The sequence below is a fragment of the Danio aesculapii genome, chromosome 23 (assembly GCF_903798145.1).
Source record: "Danio aesculapii chromosome 23, fDanAes4.1, whole genome shotgun sequence".
Classification (NCBI taxonomy): domain Eukaryota; kingdom Metazoa; phylum Chordata; class Actinopteri; order Cypriniformes; family Danionidae; genus Danio; species Danio aesculapii.
In genome coordinates this window covers 48,251,530-48,264,029 of record NC_079457.1, presented here as the reverse complement: position 1 = coordinate 48,264,029, position 12,500 = coordinate 48,251,530, and the positions used below count along the sequence as shown (strand labels likewise).

General features: G+C 34.0%; 1 protein-coding gene across 1 annotated transcript in view; it reads left to right on the top strand.

The window, feature by feature from the left end:
• The window catches only part of utrn (utrophin), a 346,120-nt gene that overhangs the window by 260,706 nt on the left and 72,914 nt on the right, over window positions 1-12,500 (top strand). Inside the window, 1 exon segment of the mRNA XM_056448819.1 lies at window positions 5,854-6,020. Within this exon segment, the coding sequence (XP_056304794.1) occupies window positions 5,854-6,020 (167 nt within the window).

Here is a 12,500-nt window from a genome sequence, read left to right as displayed (position 1 = left end):
CACTCCATCAGTCTATCAGTCTGTCTGTTCTGTCCGTTTGTCAGTCCTGTCTGTCTCTCCTCTGACTGCTTTGATTGCTCTCTGACACTCAGCGGAGGCTTTTGAGGAGAGAGAATCTGTCATTATAAATGAAGAGGAGAGGTTCAATCACAGCTGACTGACGGACAGACAGCTGAAGAGTACAGCAAATAACTGATCAGTGAGGCTTTTGAAGGAGGACCACACAGCGCTCAACAACACCTCAGATCAAAACTGAGAGAGGAAATAAACAAATGAGGAGTGGAGGGAAGACAGAAAGGACAGCAGGGTGTGCGCAGATCCTTAAAAAGTCATGAAAATCCCATAATATACAAATAAAGTTTTAATTAGTCTTAAAATGTGCTTCAGAGGTCTTAAAAATGCAATCTAACTGTTTCCGTTTTGAAATCAGCTTAAATCTCTTCCTCTATCTAACAAGCTACTGGAAATATTCCTCAGAGATTTTGTTCCTTATTGACATGATAGCATCACACAGTTGCTGAAGATTGGTCGGCTGCACATCCATGATGCCAATCTCCCGTTTCACCACATCCCAAAGGTGCTCTATTGGATTGAGGTATGGTGACTGTGGAGGCCATTTGAGTACAGTGAAATCATTGTCATGTTCAACAAACCAGTCTGAGATGATTGGCGCTTTAGGACATGGTGCGTTATCCTGCTGGAAGTACAATACTCAGGTAGGCTGTGGCGTTGACACCATGCTCAATTGGTACTAATGGACCCAAAGTGTGCCAAGAAAATCTCCCCCACACCATTACACCACCACCACCAGCCTGAACCGCTGATTCAAGACAGGATGAATCCATGCTTTCATGTTGTTGAGGCCAAATTGTGAGTCGAGCATCCGAATGTGGCAGCAGAAATGGAGACTCATCAGACCAGGCAACGTTTCTCCAATCTTCTATTGTCCAGTTTTGGTGAGCCTGTGTGAATTGTAGCCTCAGTTTCCTGTTCTAAGCTGACAGGAGCGGCACCCGGTGTGGTCTTCTGCTGCTGTAGCCCATCCGCCTCAAGGTTGGACGTGTTGTGTGTTCAGAGATGCTCTTCTGCAGACCTCGGTTGTAACGAGTGCTTATTTGAGTTACTGTTGCCTTTCTATCAGCTGGAACCAGTCTGGCCATTCTCCTCTGACCTCTGGCATCAACAAGGCATTTGCGCCCACAGAACTGCCGCTCACTGGATATTTCCCTTTTTGTCGGACCATTCTCTGTAAACCCTAGAGATGGTTGTGCATGAAAATCCCAGTAGATCAGCAGTTTCTGAAATACTCATAGCAGCCCGTCTGGCACCAGCAACCATGCCATGTTCAAATCCCCTTTCTTCCCCATTCTGATGCTCGCTTTAAAAGGCAGCAGATCGTCTTGACCACCAGTTGTATTTTTCTTTTAGTCCTGACAGATCAGATAAACTCTAGTCCCTCCTTGGGATTGTTTAGTCTCCACTAACAATTGGATGGCTAACAACTTACTCCTGATAAAACTGAGAGGTTTTTGTCCCCGATAGCGTCAGCCCAAAGATTAGGCAAGTCTGTCATCATCAGATTGCAGTGACATTGAAATCTGGGTGTCATCTTTGATAGAGATCTATGTTTTGATGCACGTTAGGTCACATGTTGTTCGTATGTGTGTTTTTTTCATCTCAGGAACAATGCAAAATTAGAAATTGGAAACAAGAGATGCTTGTCCACTTGATCTCTTCACAGTTGGATTATTGTAATGTTCTGCACTCTTGTCTGAACAAATCAGAAGCGATTGCATGTTGCCAGTAGGAGGTCGCACCTTACTCCCGTGCTTAAGCCTCTTCATTGGTTTCCTGTTAGATTTAGAGTTGTAAATATTGTAGAATTGGATGATTCTGGTAATTACAAAGAGCTCTGCATGGTCAGGCTCTCCCTTTATATCAAAAAACTTTGACATGCACAGTCCTGTGGCCAGTTTCTGAGGTCATCTGGCAAAGAACTCGTCACACCGTGCCTTTGTTGTTGTGGCTCAAAGGTCGAAAGTCTTATTTGTTTTATTTCGGCTAGAATAAAATCAGTTTTTATTTTATTTAAGCCTTTTAAGGTTAATATTATTAACCCCCATAAGCAATATTTGTTTTGGATCATCTCCAGAACAAACTATCATGTTTAGAAATATCATGTTCTCTCCATCAAAAATACAGGAGCGCTAATAATTCCGACTTCAGCTGTATATAAGTGTTTTTTCCAGTGTAAATTCCATTACGCCAATAGAGATTCCTCGTAAACCATGTGTGTGTGTGTTTCTCAATGCTAAGTGACATTTAATGACTCCTCCATCAGTTTCACTGCTGACTTCCTTGCCAAGATTGTTGCTGCCGTACTACAGAAGAATGCCTGCCAAACTCCTTTAATCACTGTCTTATTTGATGCTTTATTTGCCATTGTCTTGTTTGTTTTGTGCAACTGAAATAGGAGAATTACAGGAATGTCCCAGGGTCAAAACAAGAGCCATGGACCGCATCTGACTGTAGTACAGAGAATATTTTCAGCTCATTCCTCAGTGTGTGAAAGCACTAGTTTACAGTCGTGCTTTATTATGGAAAACACAGACAGGATAAACCTTCAAATTCAAGCTGTTTGAAGATCAACCACAAAAGCTGTTTGAAGATCAACCACAAAAGCTGTTAAACCGCACTGAACTAAACTAAACTTCAGTTCTGAAAACTGGACTGACACAGTTTCAACCTACTAGAACTTCTATGTTATGCGGCTCTGACACAATCTACAGTAAAAGCGCTAGAGAAATACAGATGAAATGAATTGAACAAAACATGAATGACAGACTTGCTGAAAGTGTTAGTTCAATCAAAAAATGAGCATACCATCACATGTTAGAGTAACATTTATAACTGCACACTAACAATAATTTATGAAGCTTTAGCAAACAGTTAATTCATTATTTGTTAAGCTTTAACTCTACGTTAATAGACATTAGTAAGCAGTTCATAAATACAGCTGCACATGCTGTATTCTTGACATGTATAATGTGCTTAATTATTGTGTTTTCATACTTTAATGATTCTTTTTCGTTACTAAATGAAGTATTGCATTATTTACAAAGCAGTTATTTAGGAATAGTTGGTGTTTTTTTGTGAGATCATTCAGAATGAGTAAGTAAATGATTAATAAACTATTCAAAATAACATTTATTTGATAATTCAGGCATATAGTAGGCATATGGTTACTCTGTATGTTAGTAAATGCTTTAACTCAACTTCATGCATGTTGTGAGGATTATTCATGCTTTGTATTTGGTTCCACAACAAAGCTTTCAAGGCAGATTTCTTAAAATAACATATCTTTCTGTTTTAAAAAACATTAAAACAAAAACTCCTAAAGGAAAAAAGTGTGTCATGGAAAGCTTCCATAAATAATTATGGTTCTTTATGAAACCATTGATGCAAATAAAGAACAATTGCTTTGTCGTGATAAAATAAAGTATTTATTGATTGATTGATAGATAGATAGATAGATAGATAGATAGATAGATAGATAGATAGATAGATAGATAGATAGATAGATAGATAGATAGATAGATAGATAGATAGATAGATAGATAAAAACTGTTTATAGATAGATAGATAGATAGATAGATAGATAGATAGATAGATAGATAGATAGATAGATAGATAGATAGATAGATAGATAGATAGATAGATAGATAGATAGATAGATAGATAGATAGATAGATAGATAGATAGATAGATAAAAACTGTTTATAGATAGATAGATAGATAGATAGATAGATAGATAGATAGATAGATAGATAGATAGATAGATAGATAGATAGATAGATAGATAGATAGATAGATAGATAGATAGATAGATAGATAGATAGACAGACAGACAGACAGACAGACAGACAGATAGATAGATAGATAGATAGATAGATAGATAGATAGATAGATAGATAGACAGACAGACAGACAGACAGACAGACAGACAGGTAGGTAGGTAGGTAGGTTGGTTGGTTGGTAGGTAGGTAGGTAGGTAGGTATGTATGTAAGTACATAAGTAATTAAAGGTAAAGACGTTAAACCTGTTGACTTGTACATGATTTTCAATAGTACCAGAAAGTGTGTACACAGTGAAAAGATCTCAGTAACACTTTAGTTTAAGTACCAATTCTCATATTCACTATCACTAGGGCCAGACAGAGTCTGTTTTTCTAATGTTTTCTGACTGAAAACATGTTTTGCTTTTTCTGCACAGAGTCTTTAGGCTGAATGATTTTGGGAGTATCCTAACTTAAAACTAAAAAATATTCTCTCTTTTTATCTTTTATTGAATGTTTACAATGCAAATCCAATTAGATCCACTTTATTTGGTGAACAAAGTCTCTCATGTAATATATCTGTAATATCATGTAATAAATCTGCGAAAGTGTGACTCTACTAACTGTATTGTAAATAAATCAAATGAAGATTTTCATATTAGTCTATACTTTTACTGAAATTAATTTAAAAGCTGAGAAATCTAAATGTACACACATTTACACAAGTAAATAAACAGACTCAATGATGGGCTAAAAATCTGCAGGTTTCTGCTCGCACAGATTCCATGTGGCCCTACTGTACTTGCCTATTATTAAGCTATTGGCTGTTTAAAGTGTGATTGTATGATTTTTTTTTATTAGATTCTAATTCATTATGCTCTAAAATTATTTACAATCTTATTTTGATATTTTATTTGGAGCGTGGTTATGTTTTGATGGTACAGTTATATGGTTTATAATTGAGTAATTTTAATATGTTGTCTATGATTATCCAGGACACTCTTAAAAATGACAAATCTCAAGAGGTTTCCCTGGTAAAATAAATGTTTAAATAAAATAAATAAAGTTTACTAGTAATTATACAGCCCATGTTCCATGTCCAAAAATAATACCTTAAAATAAAGTCTAACCAAGATCATCGGTAATCCACATGTAATACAATAAATAAATAAAAATACTGATGCATTTATTTGCATTCTCCATGATAACAGCACATAATATTAGACTAGATATTTACTAGTATTCAGCTTAAAGTGACATTTAAAGGCTTCACTAGGGTAATCAGGGTAAAGTTAGGGTAATTAGGCAAGTCATTGTATAACAGTGGTTTGTTCTGGAGACAATCCAAAACTAATATTGCTGAAGGGGGCTAATAATATTGACCTTAAAATTGCTTTAAAACTATTAAAAACTGCTTTTATTCTAGCCCAAATAAAACAAATAAGACTTTCTCCAGAAGAACAAATATTAGAGGAAATACTGTGAGAAATTCCTCAATCATTTGGGAAATATTTGATATTTGAATACTTGAAAAATCACAGGAGGGCTATTTTGACTTCAGCTATATGTATACTTCTGTTTGTGTGCTTTTGTTGTGCGTCTTTATCAACTCCTTTCAGAATCTCTCACCTCAATGTCTTCATTAACACACACACACACACACACACACACACACACATTTTTTTGTGAGGAACGTGAACCTGAACTTGTATTGAACCTTTATGCTTCATTATGAGACGTTGAAATATTCATTCCCATTAGCTAACATTCCCGGTATTGTGCATGTTAAAATAACCCAGCGACTGCAGCCGGCATCACAGAATTCTCTGAACGCTGGAAATATTTATGAGGCTGTTTTATCTCCATAAAAGCAGCCGTGCGAGTGACAGTCATTTATGATGGTCTGCGAGCAAAACATTCTCGATTTCAGAGGGCCTGCATTGTTTACGAGTCGTTCTCTCCAGCTATTTATGGCCTTCCAGGAATCCCTCTCTGATTGGCTGCTGTTTTTCCTCAGGTGACCAATAAGGTTGAGCTGGAGCCGAGGCAGTTTATTGATTGGATGAGGCTGGAGCCGCAGTCTATGGTTTGGCTGCCGGTTCTACACCGAGTTGCTGCGGCAGAGACGGCAAAACATCAGGCCAAGTGCAACATCTGCAAAGAGTTCCCCATCGTCGGCTTCAGGTACATTAACACTCATGTGCTGTTGGGTCGTTTTCATCCACTTTGGAGGGATTTTGAGTCCTAATTTGTTCACAACTTCGTCTGTGTTTCAGCAAACGTGATGATATTTGCTGACAAATCTTATTTTGATGCATATTTTAAGAAGATGCTTTGAAAATTTAAAAAAACTCAACATTACACTCTGAGCAACTACACTTTCATTATGTTGGGGGCTGTTTTTGCCCCATTGACTTCCATTATAATCACATTTATTGATTGCAAAGCCATGACAGCAGATAATCATGCATTGTTGATCGTTGCTGGTTTTCCAAGAGGTCACAGGCGAGCACTGAAGCTCCATTGAGAATACTGTGGTGAAAATTAATGTTCAGATTTTAAAGACACAGGGCTCTATTTTAAGGATCTAGGCGCAGAGTCTAATGGTGCAAAAGCATTAAGGACGTGTCTGAATCCACTTTGGCTATTTTAAGGACAGAAAAATACGCCCTGGCGCATGGTCTAACAGGGTTGTGCTTATTCTCCTAATGAGTTCTGGGAGTGTTTTGAGTTTAACATGCATTTGAGTATCCAAGAAAGGGTTCCCAGGTAGCAAAGAATTTGCCATTAGAATTGGACCTCATAAATTAGAGCCTTTCCAAATAGATGATGGGGTGTGGGGGTGGGGGGGTGTTGTATATCCATTTACTAGATTCAAAAAGCAAGGAGATAAAGGAGATTTCCAGTTTTTTTAGTATTAGCCGTTTGGCCACAGTCATGCCTAGAGTGAGGGCTTGTTGGAGATGTTTAGGAAGGGTGAGGGAGTGTTTTGAAACACCAAAAATAGCAAGCTCTGAAAATATTATAGTCTTTGAAATAGACATTATAAATGCCTGTCCAAAAATCAAACAAAGAGCGGCAGAACCAAAGTGCATGAGCTGCGGTGTCCTCTGTAATTGTACACTTGTCACAAATAAGTGAAATAGAAGAACAAAATGTGTGTAATTTGTTTTTGGTATAGGGGTGACATGGTGGCTCAGTGGTTAGCACTGTGGCCTCACAGCAAGAAGGTCGCTGGTTCAAGCCCTGGTTTGATCAGTTGGCATTTCTCCGTGGAGTTTGCATGTTCTCCCCATGTTGGTCTAGGTTTCCTCTGGATGTTCCTGTTTCCCAAGTCCAAACACATGCGCTGTAGGGGAATTGATAAACTAAGTGGGCCAGAGTGTATGTGTGTGTTTAAATGTGAGAGTGTATGGGGGTTCATTCCGCTGTGGTGACCCTTAATAATTAAGAGACTAAGCCGAAGGAAAATGAGTGAATGTTTTTGGTAGTGACTTGCTCTCTGATTTGCTGCAGAAGTGGTGGATTCAGGAGAAGTGTGATATCAGGATGATCTGTGAGAGATCTGAACCACACACACACACACACACACACACACACACACACACACACACACTCGGGTTCGCGCTGTGCTGTCTGAGATCAGAAAGGTTAGATTCACTCCTGAGGCTCAGCATTCATCTAAATGTCAGCATCTGATAGCAGTCTAAATATGAGAGACACTGATGAAAAGGTCTTGCGGGAGAGAAACGCTCAGTGGCGTTCAGACTGTTCTCAGATCAGATCTGACACTTTTAAAAGTTCAGCAGGAGTTGCAGATTCTCAGCACATTCATGTCTTGAGTTGAGTTCAGGACATTTGCTCTTATTGTACAGCATGGTTCAGTGGTTGATTTGGTGAAATCTGAGAATTATTTAATTTATTATTTAATTTAATTTAATTTTATTTACTATTTATTTTATTTACTTTTATTTAATTTAAATTTAAATTTAATTTAATATTTGAATTTTAATTGTTTGAATTTAACTTCATTTATTTTTTATTTTATTTTAATTTAATTTAATTTAATTTAATTTAATTTAATTTAATTTAATTTAATTTAATTTAATTTAATTTAATTTAATTTAATTTAATTTAATTTAATTTAATTTAATTTAATTTTCGTTTAATTTCATTTATTAACTATTTTATTTATTTACTTTAATTTAATTTTTTATTTAACTTAATTAATGTTATATTTTAATTTTAATTATTTGAATTTAACATCATTTATTTTTTATTTTATTTTAATTTAATTTAATTTAATTTAATTTAATTTAATTTAATTTAATTTAATTTAATTTAATTTAATTTAATTTAATTTAATTTAATTTAATTTAATTTAATTTAATTTTCGTTTAATTTCATTTATTAACTATTTTATTTATTTACTTTAATTTAATTTTTTATTTAACTTAATTAATGTTATATTTTAATTTTAATTATTTGAATTTAACTTCATTTATTTTTTATTTTAATTTAATTTAATTTAATTTAATTTAATTTAATTTAATTTAATTTAATTTAATTTAATTTAATTTAATTTAATTTTCGTTTAATTTCATTTATTAACTATTTTATTTATTTACTTTAATTTAATTTTTTATTTAACTTAATTAATGTTATATTTTAATTTTAATTATTTGAATTTAACTTCATTTATTTTTTATTTTATTTTATTTTATTTTACTTTAATTTAATTTAATTTTCGTTTAATTTTATTTACTTACTATTTTATTTATTTACTTTTATTTAATTAAAATTTTAATTTAATTTAATATTTTAATTTTAATTATTTGAATTTAACTTCATTTATTTTTTATTTTATTTTATCTTACTTTAATTTAATTTTCGTTTAATTTTATTTATTTACTATTTTATTAATTTACTTTTATTTAATTTACATTTTTATTTAACTTAATTTAATTTAATATTTGAATTTTAATTATTTGAATTTAACTTCATTTATTTTTTATTTTGTTTTATTTTATTTTACTTAATTTAATTTAATTTAATTTTCGTTTAATTTTATTTATTTATATTTTATTTTTTTGTAATTTATTATACCTTAAAATTGCACAACTTTGATAACAATAAGATTTGGAGATTTAAATTGGTAACACTTATAGGTCACACTTTACAAAACGGTTTCATTAGGTTATGTACTACTAACACAAACTAATAATGAACAATACTTGCACAGCATTTATTAATCATAGTTCTACATTTACTAATGCATTATTAACATCCAAATTCGTGCATGCAAGTACTGTTAACATTAATAACAATGAACAACTGTATTTTCATTTACTAATATTAACTAACATGAACAAATACTGTAATAAATGCATTGTTCAATGTTTATTCATGTTAGTAAATGCATTAACTAATACAACCTTATTGTAAAGTGTTACTCTTTATTTTATTTCCATTTCACGTTTTTAATAAAAAACATTAACTAAGACTAACAGCTTAATAAACTAATAATTTGCCGCTTATAATTAGTTAGTAAAGTAGTAGTTGGGATGTTGTATTAGACAGAATCAGGGATGTAAAATAAGATCCTACTTTATAAGTGCTAATAAACAGTTAATATATTCATACTATATAATAATAAGCCAGTAGTTAACAGTGTGACAAACTAAAGTGTTTCCTTTACATTTGTAATTACACTGAATAGGAAAGCATTTGGTTTTCAACAAGACTTTAAAAAAGCAAGAAGAGCCCTTTAGAAAGGCAAAGCAAATATTAATGCAGTCTTAATGGCTCATTTAATAATTCATTCAGGTATCAATTATATATATATATATGTGTCAAGGACAAAAAGAGGCTTTTAAGCATCATACTATTAAAGAAGTGTAACTCAGCTCATTTTCTCTCTACATTAGACTGTGTCCTTATAAAAGGATAGTTCTGAGCAAAATATTGTGACCTTGATAGATTTTTTGCTATGATTGCCTCACCACAATTGCCCCTTTCTTTCAAAACACAAGATGTTAAGGACTTAATAATAAATGAATAAATAATTATATGTATACTCACCGGACACTTTATTAGGTACACCTGTCTAACTGCTCGTTAACGCAAATTTGTATTCAGCCAATCACACGGCAGCAACTCAATGCATTTAGGCATGTAGACATGGTCAAGACGATCTGCTGCAGGTCAAAGTGAGCATCAGAATGAGGAAGAAAGGGGATTTAAGTGACTTTAAACAAGGCATGGTTGTTGATGCCAGACGGGCTGATCTGAGTATTTCAGAAACTGCTGATCTACTGGGATTTTCACGCACAACCATCTCTAGGGTTTACAGAGAATGGTCCGACAAAAAGGGAAATATTCAGTGAGCGGCAGTTCTGTGGGCGCAAATGCCTTGTTGATGCCAGAGGTCAGAGGAGAATGGCCAGACTGGTTCCAGCTGATAGAAAGGCAACAGTAACTCAAATAAGCACTCGTTACAACGGAGGTCTGCAGAAGAGCATCTCTGAACACACAACACGTCCAGACCACACCGGGTGCCGCCCCTGTCAGCTAAGAACAGGAAACTGAGGCTACAATTCACACAGGCTCACCAAAACTGGACAATAGAAGATTGGAGAAACGTTGCCTGGTCTGATGAGTCTCCATTTCTGCTGACACATTCGGATGCTCGGCTCAGAATTTGGCATCAACAACATGAAAGCATGGATCCATCCTGCCTTGTATCAGCAGCTGGTGGTGGTGGTGTAATGGTGTGGGGGAGATTTTCTTGGCACACTTTGGGTCCATCAGTACCAATGTCAATATGGACCTACCATGTCAATATGGAGCAAAATCTCTGAGGAATATTTCCAGCAGCTTGTTGAATCTATGCCATGAAGGATCAAGGCAGTTCTGAAGACAAAAGTGGGTCCAACCCGGTGCTAGCAAGGTGTACCTTATAAAGTGGCCGGAGAGTGCATATATTTTTCAATTTTTAAAGATTTTAGTATGTACATGTTAGGAAAAATATGTTTATTTTTGTGTACAAATATATTCTTCATGCTGAATGATGATGGAACTTTTATAATGATCATATTTTAAACCTTATCTGAATATCTGAGATCTGAAACCTTAAAGTAGACACTTTTACCTGCATTTTATATTTCTTCAAAGTAAATTAAATCACTTGTGTGAAAATAATTTGACCAAAATAAGGCTAAATCTTTAATTTATCGATAAAAACTATGTTAATTTATGAATAATCATTTATTATTAAACAAAAAAAATCTAATTAATCTTATAAGTAAAAACCAAAAATGTATTAAATAATTAAGCGACTGAAACATTTAAACAATGTATTAATTATTAACACACAAATAACATTAACTTTTAACAGGATGCAATCTTTTTATGGCTGACTTTAACAAGCTCAGCATGTATGAAATGTTAACAATATGCAAAACACACTCATAGAAATAATAGTAGACTGCAGTACGATCAATAAGCGTAGCAATAAGACATTTTAATTACATTATTATGCATTACTAATATAAAAGTCCTCTTGTTTGTGGATAATATATCGAGGGCATTAATATCAGCGGCGTGCACATGTAGAGCAGCATAAAAACACGCTGCGGGTTAATGAAGCCGTGTTTGAGAGGCTCTGAGTGATGCATCAGGTATTAATCCCTCGTCATCCGCCTCCATGCTGGATTTTAAACAGCCACTGTGTGCTTCTGAAACAATAGGTGCTGACCTTTTCAAATGGCAGGCATATATACATAATGCTCATCTATTAGGGCTGCATGATACTGGAAAGTATGTGCGATACGATATTACGAGAACGATATTACCTACGATATAACATTTCCGTATAGAAAAATGCTGTTTTCAGATGTAATTCATTCGAATTCAGACTAAAAAACTGTCAAGGTGCTAACATTTAGGGCTTTATTTTAGTGATTTGAACACAAAAGCCTGAAGTGGATGGTGCAGAAGCACTAAGGTTGTGTCCGAATACACTTTTTGCTATTGGGAAAAATATAACTATTTGGATCGTTATATCTAAACATACTTCCAATACCTTGCCCCTATATACTAATGTGTACATTTCTAAAACCCGACAGGTGGACAAATCTAAACAAAAAATGATAAAAACAGACATAAATATCCATTAAATAAATACTACTGATATTAATAATACTAAACAAATGTAAATTGGCATAAATAAATTGACATCACATCCGGATTTCACCAAAGCCCCCTGAGGTGAGAGAATATTATCTATTTTTACATTTCAATCCTTTCATTTTTCATGTTTATAGATATTTGTGTACTGCTGTGCATCCCTATGTGTGTAATAAGCAATATTACACATTTTGGACCCGCATAGGCGCATAACACCAACACACTCTTTAAATAACAAAGAAATACCCTACACCGTTGACTTTAGACCAGCTTGTAGTATGATAGATCCCTTTAAAACACTGTGATTGGCTGTTGTGATTTTCCTCTCTCGTCATGACTCCACCCGTGGTTATTAAACAGTCTGTGGACCAGGCGCCTGGTCTAAAATGGTTGTTCTTATTCTATTAATGTGTAATGGGTGTGTTTTGGGTATAACAAAGATTAAGAAACTATTTCTTAAAGAGCCCCTACTATAGG